At 37.0% G+C, this 25877-nt stretch overlaps 1 protein-coding gene across 1 annotated transcript; it reads right to left on the bottom strand.

Annotated features, from left to right (window-relative positions):
* Positions 1-2168: 2168 nt before the first annotated feature.
* LOC122813559 (calhepatin) lies at positions 2169-25877 on the bottom strand. Its single transcript, XM_044085952.1, has 4 exons — positions 25789-25877; positions 19789-19836; positions 10463-10598; positions 2169-2370 (listed from the first exon to the last, which is right to left on the bottom strand). The coding sequence occupies exons 1-4, from the start codon at positions 25789-25791 to the stop codon at positions 2327-2329; spliced, it is 231 nt and encodes a 76-aa protein (XP_043941887.1). The 5' UTR covers positions 25792-25877; the 3' UTR covers positions 2169-2326.

The following is a 25877-nucleotide window of genomic DNA, read 5'->3' as shown; positions in this document are numbered from 1 at the left end:
AGTCTCAGCTGGGGACACCATTGGGTTAAGTGACTTGTTAATACCCACCTGATAGATAAATGGAGGCTGAGGAGGTTCATGCTGATTGCCAAAAGTTTAATGCAGCAGCATTTAATCAAGTCTCTGTATCCCACCTGGTGTACTCATTAGCTTTTATGGAATGATTGGAATGAAAGGAAAATATGATTGAGGGATGTGACATGAGAAGAGAGACAATCTGCTGACAGAATCAGTAAGCGTATGCCTATTAACTTTGTAAGACTTTTTGCAATGACTAACTTTTCCTGAAAGGTCTAACAGTACATGTGTTGGTTCAGGATTCATAAATTTAGTCTAACCTTCTTAGCATGCCCCCTGGTGGTTTTATAGTGTATCACTATGTAATATACTCTGTCTAGTTCACCTTTCCCAGCATGCCTTTCTAACTATGACATACCTGTGCTGCCTATCCTAAGTATCCATAATAATGGAAAGGTCAACAGAATACTTCAGATCCCAGAACACATCCTTTCTGCCACTGGTCGACACAAACAGCAGCCTGTCTGTGTTATTAGTTCCCTTAAAATCTTATACTTGAAGCATAGAGTTTCCATGCAGCAGGCCAGTGGAGTCCCACATTTCCCTAACAACAGGATCTTATCAATCTGCGTCTATTGCCCACCACCCCAAATATCATTGACCAGAATCCACAGTCATCATCAATTACCATTCTTGCATGTGTAGCCTAGCTGTTCCTGCCCCCTCCCAATAAAACTTTGGGTCTCCTGTCATCTGTTCCACCTCCTTGTTCCACCCATCAGTAACTAGAGCACCTTTTCAGTGTTCCATCAGGGAGTGGTGCAGCCCCTAGCTTGTACTCCTTGTGGCAATGATCAGCAAAACCTCCTTATTTCTACAATACTGCTGTGGAAAATCAGAGCAGCTGCCCCTGATACCTCCTGGCATGTAAGTCATGCTTGGAGTCCTTCTGTTACCGCAGATAAAATGGCATCATAAACTCAGTATCACCTTTCACTGTGCCAGTAAATTTTGTTTAAAAATGTAGTTCACTTGTATCATTGTGTGACCAGTTCACTGTATCATTCGATGCACCCCAGATGTATCACCTTCTCCAGTGTCACTCTATATCTCCCTTCAGTCCTGTGAGTCCCCCTCCCTAGGCTGTAAGACAGAACTATGTCACCAACCTACACTGATCTGTCTAGCTGGAAATATGTCTTCATGGATGTCCTCCTTGGTCTTTGCTTCCAGCAACATATTGGAATGAAAAAAAAAATCAAGCATATGATGCGGTCATGCCACGTCAGTTAATCAAAGTACAATGAGCACATATCATGACTCAGGATTTCATGTGAGCCACTCATAATTTTTAAATCAGTATTTCTGACCTTCTGCTTGTAAGGCAGTGGAAATAATGTGGTTTTTAGGTTAGCATAATTCGATGTTTCTGTTTTCGAAATCACTGTGTTGTCATCAGGTGGTCTCTTTGCTTTTATTGTTTTAATTTTTAACTGCTTCTACGTTTAATTTGCTAGGTATTGACAAACCATAGAGCAGTCTAGACTATCGTGTTCATTAATAAAATCTATTTTCATATATTTCATTGGCTTGGTAAACTAGCTTAGGGGTTGTTTGTCACAGAGCAGCGTCATGCCCCTGGATCTCACACTGGAGCTTATAGGTACGGTACATGAAAAGGCATCCAGTTCCTTCATGAAGCTGTTTACTAACAGGCTGAGTTTAATTGAGAGACAAGTTTATTTCATTAGTATTGGAGTCTTTAACTTTTGAAATTGCGATATACCATTCATATTCATTTTTGTTGAGGTTGTGTATCTTCTTGTACTGGGTACTTAGGCTACTCAATGCAAAGAGTTTAAACTAGTAAACAGTCATTTAATTCTCTGTTTGTTAGGCATGGGTCACCAACAACATAAAATACTGAGAGAAGAGAAAGCTGCTTTATTCTCTAGCTGTAAGATATGTATTGAAGCCTTTCATTTCTGTTTGTGAGGAATCCTTGTACATTCTCCAACTGTACCATATTTCCGCCATTTTATCTTATCTAACTATATACATAAAGCAGAATATTAAGTGCAAAGAAAATCAAACTGATTTAAATACATAACAGAATATTCCGTGCAAATCCAAATACTGACCAATAAGCATTTCATAGAAAATTACATTTTATTTTGGTACACTATAAAACTGAATTTCTGAAGTTACATTGTATGTATTTATTTTGTCTGAGAAAAGTTGCTCTGCATTTATCTTGTTTGTTTAAGAGTGGCTGGAATGTAGATATTGATTTCTGAAGTCTGTGATTTTAGAGTTTTAGGTCTGCTAAGCGCTTGAAAGCTTCGAGGAACTCTGAAAATGAACAAAAATATATTGTTAGACAAATTCAAAGAATGTGCACAAGTCTTGTGTTTTGCATGTAGTATCACAACTGTTGCATTCCCCTTGGATTTCTTCAAGCATTTAGTCTAGAAGATACAATATTTCTTCATCATTATTTGCAATGGAAGTTCAGTTAATGCTATCCAATATTGTTCACCCACAACAGATTTCAATATATTTAGAATTAAATGTCATTATATCTGCAAGAAATACAATGTAATATACAAAGTGCATCTTCTATTCAATAGGGAATGCATTCAGGCCACTTACCTGTGTTGTAATAATCTCCTTTTTGTTGTCTAAAGGGGGTTGTGTTTTTCTTGCTGTTGTCTGCATACACATCATACAGCATAATTCATCGGGTACCTAACAGTTTACCGTGTAATTATGTCAGACATTAATTATCGTCCTTGTAATGAATTGTTCTGATGTTCTTTTGCTAAATTAACAGAATGCTTGCTGTAAGTTACTGAAAGTTCAGGAGTTTACTGCCCAGGACTGTGCTCCTCAGTTTTGTGTGTAATGCTTATGACTGCAAACCTAGAAGTATACGCCACATCTTTTAGTATCACAGGATGGTCAGTTTCATTGCAATCCTGTTGACTTAACCTTAAGATCTTGAGAAAGATCTGGCAGTTCTAGTTACAACTTCATGTAGTAATTTAAATAAATTAAAATGTGATATGTAATGGCTGAACACCTTTGTAAAGGTGTGATATACTATCTAAAACAGAAGAAAGTCTCCCTGTAGCATTGCAGAGCATTGCTTTGTGCCTGCACAGTTGGGCAAACTGTCAAGGAGTGTAAATGGTGGATAAGTAAAACAGAACCCTAGTCTAATTTCATTAAAATTTCAGTGACTTGGAAAGGGCAGTTGCAGTGTGCATGCTATTAATAGTGAACAATGCTGCTATTGTTGGTTATAATTTGCAAGTTAGCTGCTGCCACAGTTATCTTATAATAAGTTAGGAGTGAGACAGTTACTTTTGTTCCTTATGGCTTTGCAGCATAGCAGTCAAAATATTTTATTTGTTTATTTAAATTTGTTTACCACATAAGTGCACTTGTCCAAGGACCCTTTTCACTCACAATCTGGCCATCAGGTAAGACAACATCCAAGCAGAAAACAATTATAATTGAAAGGAATAAGCAGCTAAGAACTCATAGTTGCAGGGAGTAAACAAATTAGAAATCTTTATACAAAGATGACATAAATTTGTATCTATAAAATACAATAAGACATTGGAGCAAAACATCATACGTACATTTGTTTAACCATTCTTAACTCTCCTGACCAAATGATATTACAAGTTACTGAATTTATTAAAGAAATGTGATCAAAGCATGATTGAATCCTAGCTGTGATTGAAAAAACTATGATGCAGTACTCTTGGGAGATGTAGGAACGGTATTCTCAAATGGTGGCTCATAAAGTGGGAACTGTAGTGCTGAGAAGCTGGTTGCCAAAGATAAAGATGAAACTTAACTATTCAGAAAACGTTATTAATGAAACAATTTTCAAGCAAAGCGATTGGCCTAGAAGAAGGGAAACAAAGTCAAAATTCTGGTAACTTTATTCAACAAGAATTGCATTTTTGTTCTTGACACATCTAACCAGACAGTGGTGGAAATGGGCTATAATATCACCTCATGTTTTCAGCTCAACAACTGTAAAACTTGCTTCAGCATGGCGTAAAGAACCAGATTCTAAGAATAGTTATAGAAGCTACTGTTGCTGTAGGCGGCTGGCTGTGCAAAGTGAATTGTGTCATTAGTTATTTAATAGGTGTGAAGTGTTTCTTGATGCCATGAAGTGATTGGAGGAATTAAAGATTTCATGTCACTTCCTTTCTAGCTATGCTTTGTGTACAATGCCATTTTGGAATGATGCAATGCAAAGATAAGTCAACTGCAGTAAAACCATGTAAGAGTCCAGAAGGCAAAGGTGTAAAGATACATAACTATAACATACCGGCAGGTCTATAGCCAACAAAAAGAAAATCTGCTAGATCCAAACTCCTCTAAGTGAGCACACTTGCTCCCATTATATTTTTGCCTCTCAAACAGGTAAAATCATCTTAATAAGAATAAGTCTTTAGGGTCTCTGCAGCTACAGACTCACCTATTAATGTGTGGAACAGGCAGACCATTTGCATCCGAAGTTAAAGCTTCCCAAAGGAGCAGCTACAGCCTCCATTGCTTTATAAGTACACACAGAGAGACTGTACATTTTCATGCTAATTGTTACTTTTTAAGATATACATGTGGACTTGCTTAAGTTGAAACTTTTCCTGGAAAATGTAATTGTTTATTATAATGCATGCTAATTGTTTGTCATATGCAAATACTGTTTGCAGCATTGTGTGTGTGGGGTGGGGTGGATAATAAAGACATTTTTAACACTAATACAACATGAGCATATGTCTGCTGCAGGAGTTACTTGAATGTTTCCAATGACTCTTTCTCCTCAGTTCATTTCTAAGAGGTCAGTAAACTGGGTCTGTAGTATAAATGCCTGGGTCTTTGCTCCTTCAATACAAGATTTAACAGCTTTACCGTTATTAACAGTATGACCTACAATATATTTTCCTGAATTGGTTTGAGCTATATTGTGCAAGCTATTACTTGCTTTAAATCTTTACAGCAGCAGTCTGGTTATATACATTGTTATAAGTGATCGGTGTTTAGGTAAATTTCTTGTAGTAGTGCAGCGATTATGCTCTAATATCATGAAAATGACAAATCAGTTGAGCCATTCAATAGTGTCCGACACAATCTTAACAATGGTTATGCAACCCTGCTTAAGTTGTTAAGATCACGTATTGAGCTATGCAGTTAAACCTGACAGTAATGACCAGCAAACAAAAGTGGCAGAATTAAAAAAGGATTTATTTCTGCCTGCTGTCTGTGCCAATAACATGTCCCTGACTTTCTGCAACATAAGAGAATGCGTTACACTGTCATTCCTCCAGCACTCGCTAAGTGCTTTATGGCTTTGAAACCTGGCAAAACACACGACACTTCTTTTTCTTTTTTCTGTAACCAATAGTACATGGAGCAGATAAAGCTCCATGCACTACAAAGAAATAAGATCAGGTCTCTGATTATAACCCGTTATTATGTGTTCGATATGGATATCGAGACTGACCGCCACAGTGAACTTCTTGGCATCCTTCTCTTGAGCATATAATAAGCCGGTTATGATTGGCAACCCAGTCATAATCCTTTGTATTATCTAAACCCCCTGCTAGTCCTTATTTGTTGGTCTTTTTCTTGTGTGCATGTTTCAAATCGCATGGCATATTGTCTGCAAGCTAGTTGCTTCAGAGGTCATGTCAGACAAGCCAAGTAAATGCTATATCAAAACATTAAAAACAAAATGTTATGTTTGTTTAACATGGAATACTAAAGCTTGAGTTCTCCTATTAAACACAAGAATGTAACTAAGGTCCTGCATAGCTATCTGAGTGCAGAAAGATTTTATCAATAAGGCTGATAGCCCTTTAGTCATAGTCCTAAGTCTTGGGAAACAAATCATGGGGTACATTGCCAGAATAATATTGTTTTAGGAAGAAACTCTGTGTGTGTTGTGCACATTTTTAAAATGTATAATGTGGCCACTCTTTACTTTGAGTTACCACATAAATGATAGACCCGTACTGTGAGGCTTAAAATAAATGGTAGAGGGAGACAAATGCTTGCTGCTGGGTGAGGGGTAACAAAATATGTTTACTTGATTTTTGAATGGTTTAACATTCAGCGTTACTTAGTATGGCTCAGGAAGCTAATACTAATGTTACAGATATCAGGTTGACAGCTGCTGATGAACGTGGTTGTTGGGGCTGAGGTATTCACCCTGTTTGCTGCACTTAAAGGACTGGAGTGTTGCTCACTGCTTATGACAATAGATTTAAGTGTAGGAAGCGGTTATATTTCATTTCCAGAAGGTTTCCATTGAGGAATAATTGTAGTATTTTAATAAATTTATTTTCTCTCATGCAAGCTGTCTGTTGAACACCCCCTCCATTGACATACTCAGCCAAAGAGGTTACCATCCAGGAATCTGTGAGGGAGATACTGTACACCTAACTTCCTCACTCACCTTTACACTGCAAACCTAACTTTCTCTCTCAGCTGACAAACCAGAGGACTGCTCTTCGGCCAGCTGGCTGCCTTGCCTTGGTTAGAGGTAATTACAGCTTCAGGATAGTTTGCTTCAGTTTTCATATACTGGGGAGTAGAAGCAGCACCTAAGTCACCTTTTGTCATTAGCTCCTTTAGGTATCAGTTTGCTAATCATTACAGAGTCATATGGATGATACTCAGGGCTTATTCCTCCACGCTACAGGGTCAGCTTAAACTGCAGAACTTTGAAAAGACTTTAATATATGTGAGCATGAGCTTGCTAAAATGGGTCTACTTCACATAATCAAACATCCAAATGTTTGACTTTCATATGGCTGAGAAGATATGATCGAACATCTGAATGTTCGAAAATGTGAAAATAAAATAAATAAAAAAAAACAGTGCTAGCAGGGGGGCAAGTCCCCATGCACCCTCCACATCCCCTGCTATTTAAATATGCCAAATCCATGATCGCACTGCATTGCGGTAAAAGGAAATCATCCCGTTCTGCACTCTATGGGGATCCCCATTCAGACCGTTCGAACTTTTAAAAGTTCAATCATATGGTCTCTAGGCCATATGAAAGTCGAGCTTTTAAAAGTTCGACCATCTGAAGGGGACCCACTAAAATATGTAACAGTAAAAGAATGTCATCTATATAATAACTACTGGAATATATATTTTGCATTTTTTAAACACAGTGTGCAATATATTTATATGCCAGTAGAGCTGAAGTACAGTTCGTCTGCATTTCCATCCAAACTGTACATCTTGCAATAGTCAAGTTTAGCAGGCTTATGTTATGGTGATTGGTCAAGGTAACTAAGATCGGACAAATCGTCTCCATCTTGCAGTGTTTCATTACAAAGATAAGCTACATGAGACCAATGAAAGAGATTCTTCTATTGTTACTTGTTCAATAGCATTGTTATCATGCCACCATGATCCATTGTTATCATGCCACCATGGTCTATTGTTATCATGCCACTGTGGTCTATTGTTATTGTGTTACCATGGTCTATTGTTATCATGCAACCATGGTCTATTGATATCATGCCATTGTGGTCTATTGTTATCATGCCACCATGATCTATTGTTATCATGCCACCCTGGTCTATTGTTATCGTACTACTATGATCGATAGTTATCATGGCACCATAGTTCATTATCATGCCACCATAATCTATTGTTATCATGCCACCATGGTCTATTGTTGTACAACCATAGTCTATTGTTATCATGCCACTGTGGTCCATTGTTATCATGCCACTCTGGTCTATTGTTATCATGTCACCATGGACATTGTTATGTCACCATGGTCTACTGATATCATGCCACCATGGTCCATTATCGTGCCACCATGGTCCACTGTTATCATGCCACCATGGTCCATTATGCCACCATGGTCTATTGTTATGATGTCACCATGGACTATTGGTATCATGTCACCATGGTACATTGGTATCATGCCACCATGGTCTATTGGTATTGTGCCACCTTGGTCTACTGATATGCCACCATGTACTATTGATATTGTGTCACCCTGGTCTATTGTTATAGTGCCACCATGGTCCATTGTTATTGTGCAATCATGGTCTATTGATATTGTGGCACCATGATCCATTGCTATCATGCCACCATGATCTATTGATATTGTGCCACCATGGACTATTGTTATCATGTAACCACAGTCTATTGTTATCATGCCACCATGGACTATTGTTATCATGCCACCATGATCTATTGTTATCATGTCACCATAGACTATTGTTATCATGCCACCCTGGTCTATTGTTATCGTGCCACTATGATCCATTGTTATCATGGCACCATGGTCCATTATCATGCCACCATGGTCTATTGTTATCATGCCACCATGGTCTATTGTTATTGTACAACCATAGTCTATTGGTATCATGCCACTGTGGTCTATTGTTATCATGCCACTCTGGTCTATTGTTATCATGTCACCATGGACATTGTTATGTCACCATGGTCTATTGTTATCATGTCACCATGGACTATTGGTATCATGTCACAAAGGTCCATTGGTATCATGCCACCATGGTCTATTGATATGCCACCTTGGACTATTGTTATCATGTCACCATGGTCTATTCATATTGTGCCACCATGGTCTACTGATATCGTGCCACCATGGTCTATTGTTATCATGCTATCATGGTGCCACCATGGTCTAATGATAAGACACCAGGCTCCAAAGAACACGTGCCTGAGTATGAGGCCTCTGGGTCCAAGTTATTGCTGTGCATTAGCATAATGATTAAGGTGTTTACCTCACAGACACAAGGTTCAGAGGTTTGATTCTTACCTTTGGAGAGAAATTGGCTAGGCTTAAAATGGTCTGCAAGGGAAGTTGGCCTTGTACTAAACTACAAAACCTATCAGATGTGGCCCATTGTCCATTCACATGTGCGCACACATATATATGTATATCTATATATTTCTATTTCTCTCTCTCTCTCTCTCTTTATATATATATATATATATATATATATATATATATATATATATATATATATATATATATATGTATACAGATATAGATAGATATAGATATACATATACATACAGATATACATATAGATATACATATATGCATATCGTTTACCGTCAAAATCCTGAAGGCGCAAGAATGAACATTGTGTGGGTGAAAGGAATTTTTCAAAGTGACACAATGCCAAATTGGAAGAATACAACATCATAATAAGGAACGCAAAGCTTGATTCATTATTATGAGTTTGGCATTGTGAAAGGAGATCTCAGTACAGTGAGGATCAGGAAACTTACCCCTTTTTTCACTGTAGTGTGATCTCGGAGTTGGTATATATAATTTGCAGGGGGTGTGGAGGGGCACAGCCCTCCCCACATAGCGAGTGCAGGGGGACCTGCATCCTTATGGACTTTTGAAACTGGAAGTCTGGTACATTGAATGTCATTCATCATGTTTATGATGTTTGCCATGTAGGCTAGATTTTGGTTTCATTTTCAAAATTTTCATTCATTATTTTGATGGCAAATTGTTTTGCCTTTGAGATTTTGATAGTAAACCTATACATGTACATGTAGAACAGGCACATACACCTATCTAACTATCTGTATATGTATGTAATACATACTTGCATCAACATGCACACACACACACACACACACACACACACACACACACACACACACACACACACACACACACACACACACACACACACACACACACTCACACTCACACACACACACACACACACACACACACACACACACACACACACACACACACACACACACACATAATGCATACATTAAATTGATATATTTGTTTATGTACGCTTTCTTCTTAAGCAATTAAATGAGCAAATCATTTCACAGAGCTTTCATCATACTATAAAGCACAGTGTTATGAATACAAGAGGAAAGTAGTCGTGCTCTTATTTTATTTATTTTATTTTATTTATCATTATTTACTAGCAAAGTCCAACTGGGACAGAGCCCATTTTCAATGGAGGCCCAGGGAGAACTGCTACAGATGCATGTCTTATCGTATACACTCGAGATGCACGTATCTTATATTATACTGGGCTCAGATGACTGCTGTTGGTAAAGTATGACCCCATTAACTGAGGGAGCACCAACATTTCCATGTGTGAGGAACAGTCACATTTGGAAATGTTTATCTTTTCTTGGAAAGGAAAGTGTTATTAGTGTTCTTTGCATGGGGAGGGGGGCATGAGTTGACTCTAATGCTACATACAGTTCTTGCTTTTACAACATTGTCTTTTTCACCACTGAGCCACTTCATTCAGTTGTAGTTGATAATGTGTCACTTAAGAAAAGTTGACTTGATAAACAATCCCATTACAAATGTGACATCACAACTAAACTTCCTTATTTTAATAACCAGCTGTCCCAAACTACTCACCTTGCCAGGATACTTGCCCATCCTTATTTGTATCGACCTTTTCTATAAGCTTTACAATATCGTCCCTGGAGACTGCTGGATGCACTTCATGCACTCCTTGATATATTTCATCGACCGAGAGGTTTCCAGATTTGTCCTGTTAATAAATGTTATACACGTCATGAAATAGTGCTATTTACTGAAACTAGACAATTGAACATAATATGTCAAATTCAAACATACATAATTATTGCTGTGTTTGAGCACTTATGAATGCCATGCTATATTTTATAATTAATTGTTGTCACTTATGCTAACCTCTTCCTTACAGATTTTGTATCCCATACTGCTATATAATTAATATTAGACAGCATCAAGTCTTTCATATCATCACTTGTTTGTGTTTCTTCTCAGATGTTCTGAAACAGCATTATCAGTTCCACAATCTGCTTATTAATCCTGAAAAGATGAATTTTATTGATCTGAAACCAGCTGTTTGGCCCTTGCCAGTGTAGTTTTATAAATGAATTACATAATCTGTTTGTTACCTTTCATTTAGATAACTGCATTTTTGGTTGCTTTTTGACCAGGTATATGAGATAGCATGTGATTTAACCAAGCATCTCTCCCTGGCCTCTTTTTTATGACCTCCAAAGACCACTGCTGGGTTAAATGATGTGCTCAAAATCACACAATAGGCAAATGCTGTCTTAGAAAATCACATACAGGATTACAAGTTGAACATTATTTGCCTAAACTGTTAATTTATATTTGAGTCACACAGATTGTAGAAGACAGAAGTAAAAGGACACATAAGTAATGCACCCCCGCAGTGTCTGGCTTCATAACACCCTTAGGCAGGCATTATTTACACATTAACACATACTCTGTTGGGCATAACTGCTTACTTAAGTTGGCAAAGCTATCAGTAAAATAAGTATTAAATATAGTGGCAGACTGAAGAGCAGATTTGTCTGGAGAGAGCAAGGGATATTTTTTTTTCTCCTGGGTTTCGCAGTGAATTTATTTATGACCAGAATTTGTTTTTTTTTTTGGGGGGGGGGGGGTATTTTTTGTGGTCCTTTTGTAATTATGCATAGCTGTTTTTTTTATCTTTATGTACTTGTTTTTTTGGCCTGACTGCAGAGATATCTAAGGTGATTGGATTTGTCTGTCTCCCTTCTTTCCATGCCTTGTCTCTGTCTCCCATTAGTTATTTGCTCTGCCTTAATAAACAAGGAGCATGGTGGCCTGTTATACTTCTTTTATGAAGGGGAGCTTCATTATAAGGATATTTAGAAATGTATTAAAGTAGTTTACTGTACCCTGTAATGGTAAACTCTTTAGGGTAGACCAGTTCATACATTTTAGCATGTTAATGTATGAGTGTTTATTGAAATTTCTTAAACTACAGGTCATTGTATAATAATATTGCTTGGATATATAGGTAGTCATTCTATGTGTATAAGCTGGGAGGTGGTCACATAAATTATTGGGTTATGTACTTGTTTGAGTAAATTTTCTAGAGTCTGCTACTAGACTTTAATCAAGGGTACAGCTGTGGTGTGCATTTTTTTTTTCAAATCTAGTTGATGTAGAGATAATAAAATACTTGACAGGAGGGTTTAGGAAGATTATGGTCAGGAATAGGGTGTGAGAATATGCATGGGAGGGCATATAGGATGATTACATTTAGGTGGCTGACGAGGTTTGTAGATGAGTCAAAGGGGTGGAGCAAAGCATGTATGCATGTGAATGCAGTGGGGGTAGTTGGGAAATAGGGGCAGCGAAGGGGAGCGGAGTGAGCCTGAGCAGAACAAGGGTGAAAGGATCCAGTAAAACCTGGCAACCAAGTAAATCCAGATAGCAAAGCTCCAGAAAATCCAGAGGGGGAGGGTGGCCTAATCATTAAGGGGTTTGCCTTACAAACACAAGGTGCAGGGTTTGAGTCTCACATGGGATAACTGCCTTGGCTTACAAGGCCAACTAGCCCAGTACTAACCTATGTGCTTCTCTATCTAATAATCAAAATGCAGTCCTTAACTTTTCTTTATATTTTGCAAAAGTCATTAACTCGTATACCTACAGTAGGTGAAAAGCACGTATAATTTATATATATATTGTTTGCATCTAATATACTGAAAAAAGGTAGTTATATTATAGAGTCTACTATAGATGTTTTACTATTTTTAATAAAAGACTAGGTAGAGTGACTACACCATTTTCTAGGGGACAATATTGGTGGAAGATTTTTTTTTTATTTAAGTACTAATCTTTGAGGGGGTGAGTCCCAGGACTCTGTGCATCAGAACTGCAGTACTATTAACAGCAGCAACAATATCATTTTTCTTTTAATTACATTACAGGACATTCCATTCAACCATCCATCCATAACCCCTTTTCCCATTTTTTGGACATAGGTTCAGAGTGTCTCATCAACAGTGACAGTAATGTAGGACTAAGTTTGTTCTTACATAGCACACATAGCACACACACTCACATCTATGGCCAATTTAGAGTATCCAATCCACCTACTGCATGTCTGTGGAATGTGGGAGGAAACCAGCACACCCACAGGAAACCCATGTGAACATGGAGGACATTCAGACTCCACACAGAAGGCACCCAGCAAGAATTGAACCAGAAAACCTCTTGCTGTGAGGTGCAATGCTATCCACTGCACCACTGTGCCACTCAGTTTAACAAATAATCTACAGTTTTTATAAAATGCTTTAAGGTTAGTGACATATGCAATGACTGTATACTGCCTTGTGTATCTCTTTTGAAGTGGAACTCTTGTCTTTCACCTGATTAAGCTTCTTAGCTTTTCATGATGAATGCCTCCTTAATTATTTATTTATTTCCAGTCTGATAACCGGGGAGGTCCACTGGGCCCAGAGGGCCCATTTTCAGTGGAGTCTCGGGGAGGCCTCCTGACAGCATAGGATATTTTGATGCTGAACAGCTGATAGCACAGGAGGTAGGGAAGGGGCAAAACTAGATACTCTACATGACGGGCAGAAATGTACAATAGTTTAGCACAGGAAATGCAAGATTTGAGAAAAATATGATATTGCAATATGGGAGGGAAAAGACTGTATATGAGAGACTATGCTTGTCCCAGTGACTACTGAAGGAGCTAATGTTTTACAAAAACAAATGTCTCTAGGCTAAAATCTCAGATGGCAAAGAGATGGCATACCTATGTATAACAGTCTAAAATACAGTAATTGCAGTAAATTGACATAAACCTTCCACCACGCTGTCTTTCAACAATTAATATGACTAATTTGTATATGACAAAAAGCAGCATAACATAGGTGAATACTAGGCTAAGTGCTCTGAAGGCTATTTTAAGCCTAGCCAGTATCCTGAAGTGAGAATCAAACCTTGTATATTGTGTCTATGAGGTGAATGCCTTAGGTATTGTGCTAAGTATGTTTGTTCTACATGATAGCTTAACACTTTACTAATGTGACTATAGCAGAGTGTAATGTGGCCAAGTCTTTAAATGCAACTCAAGTGACATTAAAGTACATAGAGTCAACATCTGCAGTAATTTGCCCTTGGTAAGCTCTGGTGGCAAGTATAGATTGCAAGCATGTATTAGTTTAAACATAAGTACCCAGCAGCTTAGAAACTGGTGTAAGATGAATAATAATAAAAAGTAAAATGAATACATAGTATCATATATGATGGAACACAAAGAATATAATTGGTTCTTCACTACCTTTTAAACAATGATGGCATCTTATGGAACTCTGTTAAACCATGGGGATATTTTAAAAGCAGTAATACACTGCAAACTGCTATTAATAACAGGCTTGCCTTGTGTGCTGTAGTGGACAATTCAGACGGCTATCTCACTGAAGCCATATAAATCCTAAGGCAAGTGGGACTACAGTGTTGTACTTGATAATGCTGCATGGCATATGGCATTTTGGGCGCATGGCTAATGTAAACTTACCTTGATGATTGCCAAAGAGCCTTGTTGTGATGTTAAAATATAATGGTAACAACAATTCACAGATGTTGTCTAATACACTATCTTCGTGCAAAACTGGAACCACCAAAAAAACAAGAAAACTAATTGCCAAAAGAACATAAGGATGAAAAAGTTAACGCTAAGAATTGTTTGCAGGGGCAAGCCTTGGCTGTACTCCCACATACCATCTAAACTTAAATATAGTCAACTGCATGGTTGCACCAAGGAAACATGGTAGAAATCTCCAAAAAGAAGATAACTGTTGCCAGTGCACAATTCGAAATCAGATCAGCAATGATTTTTTATTGAAAATAGCAATCAGCTTTATGTTCCCCGGTGTCTTTTTCCACATGTAATTAACACCCAAGGAACTTTGACATGAACAAATGTGCAAGAAATGAAAATACCACACCTACTTTTTCAGATCATTTATGAAAATTAAATTAGTATCACTAGAATAATATAAAAACGAACATCTGTTAATTACAAATTTTCCTAAGTTGGGGTCTTATTGTTTCAGAAATGCAATGAAACTGCTCTGTGACAACATGAACTTTATTATAATAATCCACATTAATTTTTGATAAGAATCATGCATACAAAATTGTCATCACATGTAAATGGGTAGATTTGATATACGTTGTATAATATTCTACTCATTTGATTTAGTTTATACACAGATGGATTTTATGTGGTTCATTATTTCTTAATGCAGTTGAATTAACGGTACTTGTATAGCTGTGTTTAGGCCTTAAATGATGCTTAGTAGTTTAATTACAACATTGGAATACTATGAATGCTATTTTAATTTTATTGACATCTAAATATGTGTGTGTTTGACAGATCATTATAGAGAACATAGCATTTACAGGCAGACTGTAACATCTTTCTAAAGAAAAAATATTTGATGTAGGCATAATGCACTTTGTATTTAGACATTGTAAAACAGACAGTAAAAATTATTTATTTTATTTATTTGTCTTTGTTGACCATAAAAGCCAAACTGGATAGAATCCATTTTGAGCAGAGAGCAAGAGAGAACAGCTCTGTCACAGTACATTTATATTAACAAGTGGATTTCTGACAGTTCTCAGAAAAGCAACAATTATATTTCTCAGGGGGGAAAAAAACATAATTACAAGACAGATATATACAGTAAAGTATTTACATCAACAATTATATGTCTGTATAAGTCTTGTAGCTCTAAAATCTTGCAGAAAGTAAATGTACTGATACTGCAGAAGCGAAACTGTAAAGCTGTTTACATTTCACTAGAGAAAGGTTTGCTAGGAGTTCAAGTTACATAAAGAAGTTAAATATAAAATTATGTAGGAAGAGATCTTTTAGTATTGTACAGGTTTGTAAAGGGTTCAACAGATATAATGAAGTAAGTTTTAAAATTATGTTGGAGGGAAGATATCAGTAGTGTACAGGAGGTAGTGGTAATAGTGTATGAGTGAGAGAGCATGGTATAACATTAGTTCTGTTAAGGCTGCCTGCACCAAATGGATGTCTCTAGAAGGTTTCAGGCTTAGGTATACAGGAGATGAATGAGAGGGGTACACCAGTGGATCAGGACAGTTAGAAAAATAGAAGGATGTGAAGTGTTTTTTAAGATAGGGATGAAGACTAGTGTAGGGGTGAAGAGTGGTGGATTGATTCAAGTAAAGGAGGACAAAAATTTAGTGACATGTAATAAGAAGTTTGTACTTTCACTAGAAGTCTCAGCCTGGTAATGAACATGAGCATAACTAGGATTAGGTAAGGATTTGTTTGAGCTGGATTGTACAGCTTGGGAGTTTTTAGTCATTTTATTTGTGCAGGGCTAGTGTTAGAGAGTTTGGAGATGTGACAATTATAGTGAGTCCTCCGATGAATTATTTGCTTTACCAGTGCTTAGTAGAAATTTATTAACACAATGGATGTCCCTTGTGGGGGTTACAGCAATAATATGTATTTTTTAATGCCGGGGCATTTTTCAGTATACTATATCAATTTCTATGCCATAGTTAGCTGCAAGTATTTTATGTAGCTGCTAAGCTGTAGCCAGTTTAGTTTTTCAAAGACTTGGCAGTGGTGATTTTGTTGTGCAGTGTCAGTAGCAAATTTATCTACTTTGTTATAACAGGAGGCCAGTTTGGATTTTAGTGTAGAGCTTAGGTTTGAAAGTATAGGTGAGGCATATAAGAGGGTAGGAAGAAAACAGGATGAGGCTAGTTTTTTTTTTTTTTTTTTTTGCTGGGTCTGTAATGTACAATTTTTTAATGTAAAGGGAGCCAAGTTTCTGTTGGATCTTTTTAATTGCTGAAGAATATGTTGATCAAATTTAAGATTGTTATCTATTAAGATGTCCAATAAGTTAGCATGTGGTACTACCTCAGTTTTAGCGTTATTTACAGATCATAGGATCATCAGAGGTTACTAGGCTATTGACCCTAAGGCTTCTACAAGCCTATCCATGTTATACCCTTGTTCCCTTATGGACCAAGATATATAGTCTATGTTTGCACACACATCTAAGATCAGCACTGGCTGTCCCTGTCTAAGAGGGATACAGGTGAAACCCCTGGTAAATTTATGGTTTCCCATCCAATTGTCCAGGTTATCCTTAAATGGGGTCATTGAGGAGCTCTGTTTTACATGAATTGGGAGTTTCTTCCAGAGGAGTGACAACGTCTGGGAGACATATCTGTCTCTCTAGTAAGTCCTGTTAATATCACAGTCTAGGTTAAGATCCCTAGAGCAACTGAGTCTTGTCCAATTGGATTTGTGGATGTACAGCAGCTTCAGCAAGGCAGGGTCTGAGACTGCTCTGTAGACCAAGTACAAGTTGCCTCTAAGCAATTTATACAACACTGGTTAAAGTGATAGGGCCTTCAGTCTGTCTGTGTAAGTCACATGTTATAGGCCCTGAATTTTCTTGGTGAGAAACCTCTGAGGTCTCTCCAGATCTTGCAGATGTCTGGTGAGGTACATACAGATGGGAGCATTGTACTCTATTATTGACCTGATAAGAGCCAAGTACAGGGGAGTTATAACCTCCTTAGCGTTGGATGCTATACGCTTGCATATGATGTGTGCAATGTAGAAGGCTTTCCTTACTACTGTGGACACCTGATGATCAAAATTAAGGCTGCTATCAACTTGCATTCCTAAATCTCTCACCACTGGGTTTGAAGTTAGGGGGTATTAATAATATTGTAATTAGCAATGATTTCTCCTTTGCCAAAGGGGATGCTAATGAATTTTTTTTTTTTGGATTTAGTTTAAGCCTGTGGCTTTAACACCAATCATTTGTCTGTGCAAGCCCATTTTGTAGTATGTTGACATCTTTTGGGGATTCAATGATTGCACCCAGTTTGCAGTCATCAGCAAACTTGGTAAGCCATAGGCCATCTATTTTCACCTGGACTTCTGAAAAATAGATACCAAACAGTAAGGGGACTAGCACAGATCCTAGTGGAACACCACTGGTAACAGGTCTGCCAGTATAGGTGGTATCCCCACTTTTGACTGTATGTGTTCATTTTGTGAGGTAGTTGGCAACCTATCTAGTGATTTAAGGGTTAATTCCCAGATGGGTGAGTTTCTCAATGATGCCTAAGTGAGGGATTGTATCAAAGGCCTTGGTGACATTCTTGAAGAAGTCCACCAGGTTTAGCAAGCAAGATCTGCCCTTAAAAGAAGACAAACTGGGTTGGGTCAAGAGTGTGAAGGTCACCTAAATCCTTGTTGATAAGGTTCATGATGATTCTTTTTATGGCCTTTCAGATAAGGCTGGTTAGGCTTATAGGTCTATAGTTTCCATGGTTGGCTGAGAGACCCCTTTTGTGCAAGGGGATTATGGTTGCTGTTTTCCACTCAGCTGGGACAAAGCCAGTGCTTAGACTGAGATTGAAGAGCTCGCTCAGTGGTTCCGCTAACTCCTGTTTTAGGACAATTTAATAAGCAGCCTGGCATGTTGTCTGGTCCCATAGTAGCTGTGTTTTTTTTGGGGGGGGGGGTTTAGACTGCGGCTATGACCTACTCTTGAGATATTAGGCAGAGGACTGGTGACAGGTATGTTATGGGGTATGATTGGTGATGGGGGGGTGAAGTTTTTGCCAAACCTGTCTGCTAGCAGATTGGTGATGTCTTCAGGTTCAGTATAAGTGGTACTGTCCACAGCTAGTTCGGCACAAAGCTGGGCCTTCCCTTTTAGATTTTGGAAGCAGCAAAATAATGTGCTTCATGGTTTCCCTTGGCTAGGGATGCTAATTTACAGGACTTTACAAGATGTCTGATCTGCTTGTTTATGCTTTGGAGGGAGTTCTTCCTTTGCTGGGACCACTCCCTCTTGTTTATTGACAGCAGTTTCTTTCTCTTATTGTATAACCTATTTATGCTGGATAACCACCAGGGTGATTTATTTTATCCTGACGATCTTGATTTGATCCGGTCCGATAAGGCCTTGTCTATACATTTATATAGGTGTTTATACAGGATATTTACCTACATCTCAGTATAAGAGTCATTGCTGTCAGTGTTGGCAGGGGGATCTGAAACCACTGATGCCATCATTCAGTATGCTATAGTTTGTTTAAAATTAAATTGACATACAATAAGAAGGTGAGAGCATGGGCTTTACTAGAATTCCATAATGGCTGGGTTGTTACTTTAACATGTTATCTTTGCTTGGTTATCGACATCTTTTGATTTAATTATGGCCAGAATATGTTAAAAAGAGAGGAGTTTCTTCCTGAAGAAATACTGTTTCCTATTAGTAATAAATACAACAAAGTAATAAAATAGGATGGCACAATAGCAAACCTGCTAACATTGTTACTTCATAGCTCCTGATTCTCCATTTAATTTCTCCTCTGGGCTGTTGTGTTTTTGAAGTCAGCAAGTCTTTCTTGTGCATGTGTGGGTTTTAACTGGGCATTCCAGTTTACACCAAAATCCCCAAAGCATCTATTACTGAATTGCTGATCCTCCAAGCTTATCTGTAGGTGTGCACACCGTGTGTGTGTGTGTGTGTGTGTGTGTGTGTGTGTGTGTGTGTGTGTGTGTGTGTGTGTGTAGATATATATATGTGTGTGTGTGTGTGTGTGTGTGTGTGTGTGTGTGTGTGTGTGTGTGTGTCCGTCCACATCCCATGATAGATCAGGTTTTTGCCTCATGCCATTAAGTGCCAAGATAACCAGGATTCCTTAATGATCCTGACGTATTTAACGCTCGTATCAGAGAACGCTGGAATCAATGAAAGAATTTCATAAAGCAGAATTCCAGATTAAAAAGTAAAACCTTTCATTGAATCAGATTTGTTGACTACATTCCTGCTTTCCTTCATGTTTTATAATCTTTTAAAAAGTACACTTACCTTATCCAGTAGTACAAAACGTTCGCGTAACTTTTTCTCATCAGCAGACTACAAATAAAGTTATAAAAAGTATGTTATATGTTTGTTTCTTTCTAAAAACACACCTATAGAATTACTATAACATATAAAACGTAAACTGATATTTCAGATTACTGCAATATGATATCAATGGAATTACCTTTTAGGAATGTAAGCCACACTTCCATGAAATGACATCAAATGAATACAAACTTTTCCTGCTAATTTACTTAATATATATATAGGTATATATCTATAACTAATCTGTATATCTGAGTATACATAAATAAATCTATATCTAATATATATCTAATCTATCTATATCTGTCTATCTGGGACTATATTAAAACATCGAAAGTGCAGTTCATCGAACTACACTTTCACAAACCCTCTTTAGCAAAAGTGCATAACAACGAACATGCACTTCCGCTAAAGTAAACAAAACAAAATTATAAATTACACACAAAAAATGTAAACACTATTATGCAGGGGGGCAAGCCCCCCTGCCCCTACACCCCCTTACTTTAATATTCTAACTCCGAGATTGCACTACAGTGTAGAAAAGGGTATATTCCCTTATCCCCACTGTACCGTGATCTCCACAAAAGATTTGTTAGTTGTACATCAACAGAATATGTTGATGTACACAAACCAACAAAACAAAAAGGTGAAACCAACAAACACCAGCAGCCGATGTAAAATCCAAAATCCTTTTACTTGTTAGCGCTTTCATGCAGTAGGTTACATGCACTTCTTCAGACAAGATATTAATGAACTTACTGTGAGTATAAATACACTCTCAGTTAAAGTCAATTAATTAAATAATTACATCTGGCCCTAAACAATTATTCACTTAATCTAAATATTTCAATCATAAACAAAGCTAGAATACTACACAAACAAAAAACGCATACAAAATCCTTAAAATACATTATATTGCATACGACTTGTACTTAATCTATGTAAAATGATAATAATATTAATAATAACAATAATAACAATGCATGGTTAATTGTTTAACTGGTAAACTCAGCAAGTGGTCAACGAAGAATTTTTACCTGGAATAATAAAAAAAGCCACATTGGAAATACCAAATATAATATATAGATATATCAATAAAAATATTCATAATAGTATTGTTAATAACTAGATATTCAAAACCATTAAGGTGCATCACAAATATATACACATATCTCATTACCTAACAAGGGCTTTTTGTTTAAGCAAACATTTGATAGAACACGTCTCATTGATCCCCGGGTAGACATAGGCATTAGTTTTGAGTTGCCACAGTAACTCACATTCCTCCAATTTAAGGTGCCATGGCCCACCCCTTGGATTAATTTTTATTTTTTGTACTACATTGAACAAAAAACTATGAGTTTTATTCTCAATTATATGTTTCGCCAGGGTGTTAGATGCCACCCCTTTAGAAATTGCGTACAAATGCTCATATATACGCTGTTTGAGGTGGCATTCTGTTTTGCCCAAATAGAACACAGAACACGATGTACAAGCAGCAAGGTAAACCACTCCTTGACTAGAACAATCACATTTATCATTAATGTAATATTTCACTCCACAAATTGAAAACGTGGCCCCAGTTTTAATATATTTACAGTAACTACAATGACCACACTGATGCATACCCTTATTGGCTCTATATTCTTTAACGGGGAGCTCAAGTAATGTTTTTAATGAAGGCGCTTTCCTAAATACAACAAGGGGTTTTGATTCTAAAATAGTACTAGAAAAGGAATCTTGTACTATAAACTCCCAGTTATTATTAAGAATGCGTCTAGACTCCACTGCCAGTTCGTTGTATTGGGTCAAAAAGCTACTAGTAAAGTTAACTCGTCTGTCATTTGTATTTATAGGAGTATCTACTACATCAGTCATATTCCCAGTTTCTAAGACATAGGTGTTATAACCCCTCTTTAAAATGGGTCCCAGAGAACCATTACTTCTCTTTTGTCTAACCTCTCTGATAACAGAATTCACTAGTTTGCTAGGATACCCTCTATTTGAAAACATTGCTGCCAATAGGCTGCATTCTTCTTCAAAGGCATTCTCTTTAGAACACATACGAGAAGCGCGTACTACCTGGCCTTTCACCACCCCTTTCTTCTGAAAGAAGGGGTGGCAGCTAGAAAAATGTAGGAAGGAGTTACTGTAATGAGGTTTCCTATAAATACTAGTATCAAACCTTCCCTTCTCTAAGTATGTACAACTAACAAAACATGCAAACTGCATGTTTTTTTGTTTTTTACTTTGTTTCAGTGAAAGTGCATATTCGATGTTATGCACTTTCGCTAAAGTCAGTCGTGTAAGTGCAGTTCGATTAACTGTACTTTTGATGTTTTAACATAGACCCATTTATATATATATATATATATATATATATATATATATATATATATATATATATTGGTTTATTCTGATTAATATGCAGGAACATCAAAATGCTACTCACTAATGCTTACATATTAAAACACATTCACTCAAAAAACAAAACTATCAAGATACCAAAGTTAAAACATCACGAACACATTCAAAGCTCACAAAAAAAACAGTAATAAGACAAGTTAAAAAAATGTGCCACCTACCAAAAGATCTCAAAAGGGAAAAAAACTTTCTTTCTGGAGTCTTACAAGAAAAATATCAACATCATAATCAGACCAATTTTTTCTGAGTAGTGATAGCATTACAATTTTTTTTTTTTCTGAGGTAAGGTTAGGCTTACAGGCATATATACCATAACTTAGAAAAAAACTTTTCTGTAACACTATTGCACATCATATTCACCAGCTTACACCCACAACACCCAACCTATCCCTTTACCTAACCCTAACCCTACTCTGCATATGATCACACACACACACACACACACACACACACACACACACACACACACACACACACACACACACACACACTCTCTTAACCATAATGCTGAATGTTTTGGCTTTCAAAGGTAATTGCACTTACCTCCTTACCTGCAAAACATAACCTTCCCTTTGATAAAACCAAATAACAGCCAATTCTGTATTTAACAGTCACACTAACCATACTTTCCTACTCAGGAACACTTTCTGCAAAACTATCAATTGACCACATCACACTAATCTATATATATTTCAAAATCAAAGACCTAAATTTTGCTTGCAACATAAATAGAACAAGTTGGAGAGACAGATATGTTTCTCAGACAATTCTCATTCTGTGGAATAAGTTCCCCATCCATGTGAAGTAGAGTTCTTTCCTAATCCTATGGAAACAATTCCTGCGTGCAACTTGGACCAATGGATGGGTAATCAAAAATTCACCCCTGGTCTCAAACCTAGTTGTCTGATAGATAGAAGCAGTCAGTAAATAACCCTATATAAATAGAACTTGTGGATCACATTTAGGTTGTGCAGCTAGGCTTATAAGGGCCCTAATGGCCGTTAGCCTAGTTTAAAACTATGAACTCATTAATGGTATTACATATTGTGTCACCTTTCAGTTATCTAACACACTGTGAAAATCATCCTTCTAAAAATCAACAATGGGAGTGGGGGGTGAATTTACGTATGAATAAAGTTATACTGTGTTATTACTGTTGTACAATGTCACTTGAATCTATCGGAGAAAAATGTATTATTTTTTCCTAAGGTGTGTACAGACTGTATATAGGCATTGCAATTTTTATAAGCTGGTCAGCAAAATAAACAGATAATCAAATAATCAAATGAATTAAGTAAACTAGTTTTATTTAATGTCATTTTATGTTCATGCACAAAGTTATATTAAACCATATGCTATAACTAGCTACACCATAAATAATTGTAGAACATATTATCAGTAGGGTGCTGAGATGATACAAGGTAACAGATTCAAATACTCTGATGGTTAGTGCAGAGGATTAAGGTTTTGTGCTGTTACAAGGTAACAGATTCAAATACTCTGATGGTTAGTGCAGAGGATTAAAGCTGTGTGTTGTTACAAGGTAACAGATTCAAATACTCTGATGGTTAGTGCAGAGGATTAAGGTTTTGTGCTGTTACAAGGTAACAGATTCAAATACTCTGATGGTTAGTGCAGAGGATTAAGGTTTTGTGCTGTTACAAGGTAACAGATTCAAATACTCTGATGGTTAGTGCAGAGGATTAAGGTTTTGTGCTGTTACAAGGTAACAGATTCAAATACTCTGATGGTTAGTGCAGAGGATTAAAGCTGTGTGTTGTTACAAGGTAACAGATTCAAATACTCTGATGGTTAGTGCAGAGGATTAAGGTTTTGTGCTGTTACAAGGTAACAGATTCAAATACTCTGATGATTAGTGCAGAGGATTAAGGTTTTGTGCTGTTATAACAGATTCAAATACTCTGATGGCTAGCCTAGTGCAAAGGATTAAGGCTGTGTGCTGTTACACAGACATGTAATCCAGAAGATGATTAAGAAGGCAAGCCCAAATTTCCAATTTTCCCTAAAACAATCGGGTTAAGTAACTTGTTCATGGTCACATTGCAGGCAAAAGAAGATGGAACGATTTAAACCCTCTCCCCTTGGCACAAAAAGCAGCTCATGAATGGGTCCCTACCAAACTGTAACTTCATTTCTATAATACTTGTAAATTAATATTTATTGCCTTTTTGAGGAGCAGCAGTGACATTTCTAACTATCTTTCTCCAAAATTCTGCATTCAGTTAAACTCTCTTATTTAGACAAGCCACATTTTATTGAATGTCAACTTTTCTCTGCCACATTTCCTTCACTGAAATGGTATCAGTTGATTCTGTAACTACATATTGTCTCCACATTAATGAATTATAATATTTTAAATCATTTATACCCATCTGGAATTGTAGATGTTCTCTATCCTTCTTAAGAACATGAGACCTACTTCTAACCCATTCCCCAAGTTGGTTCACGGGTTCAGATATGTAAATAATACTGTTTGAAGAGCACGCAGGCTGGATATGCTCTTTACCCTGATTATAATACCTGTACACCTGTTATTATTTGGATCCTTTCATTCCTACTGACTAGCAACCACTTCTTTTAGCCATTCTAAACATTCTGTTTCTCATATCAAATGGAAACAGTATTAATATCCTTCTGTCATTCTTCAACCAAATGCCAAATTTCCGAGTCACTAAATCTGTTAGCCAATATAAAGGAGCTTAGCAAAGGTGAAGCTCTTCACATCTGCAGTATCCTGTCCATGTCCTCTGTCCGTATTAGCTTCAGCTAGCCTAAACCATTCTACAGTTTAAAATCAACGCAACTCAAGTGTGACTTCAGTTTAATTTTTATAATTGTTATAAATATTTATCAAAAAATGGAGAGTAATTTGTCTGGTTTCCATTAATTTTGAGCAAGTGACAGACTGCAACATTTGCACCTCACTACTATCCTACTAACATAACAAACTCTGCAAAAGAGAAAAGCTGAAGAAATATTTATCACATTCTTGATCCACTCTGTTTTTTTTCTACCCTTTTTCAGTTTTGATTTAGACAAAATGGATGGGAAACTTCAAATTTTGTCCAGGATTATGCCCCTAACCCCTAACTTCCTAACCCTTATGGACAGAAGAAAATTAGTTGGATATATCAGTGAAACTACAGTAGCTACGCCTCAAAGGGCTTGATTGGTTTATTACCCAGTAGCAATCTATGAGTCTATACATATATTTCAGAATGTCTGACAAAACTGATATGTACACAGTAAATTGGCTTGCTTTATTTAATGTGTCTTCTTTATGTAGACCTCTGATCATTTGCATTGCCTTAAACATTAGCTTTAAGCAAACATTTTTGAAATCATTTCTTAAACATGGTGTTTTAAATCAGTTACTCTCCATCAAGCCCTGTTGTTAAAATGTGGAGCTCTGTGATAACCATTCTGTCAACAGCAGCAGTTTTAAAATATCTATATTCTAATTTGTAAGCATTCAATAATAAAGCAATGACTGTTGCATTCAGTGACAACACTCACCATTATCGGGCAGTTGTAATAGCTGCTCAAGCTTCTTGGATGAAATGTTTCAAAGATTAACTGCTTCAGTTAGAATACTCAGCTTTAAT

Source organism: Protopterus annectens, chromosome 1.part1, assembly GCF_019279795.1.
Source record: "Protopterus annectens isolate FY-2018-M chromosome 1.part1, PAN1.0, whole genome shotgun sequence".
In the NCBI taxonomy this organism is placed as follows: domain Eukaryota; kingdom Metazoa; phylum Chordata; order Ceratodontiformes; family Protopteridae; genus Protopterus; species Protopterus annectens.
Note: the sequence above shows the minus strand (reverse complement) of the source record. Positions and strands in the feature narration are given on the sequence as shown.

Excerpts from the sequence above, each read along its gene's own strand:
- LOC122813559 (XM_044085952.1), bottom strand. Across the intron at positions 10,599-19,788 it reads GTTTTGTACTACTGGATAAG|GACAAATCTGGAAACCTCTC; the intron begins GTAAGTGTACTT and ends ATTTATTAACAG. Across the intron at positions 2,371-10,462 it reads TGGGCAAGTATCCTGGCAAG|AGTTCCTCGAAGCTTTCAAG; the intron begins GTGAGTAGTTTG and ends GTTCATTTTCAG.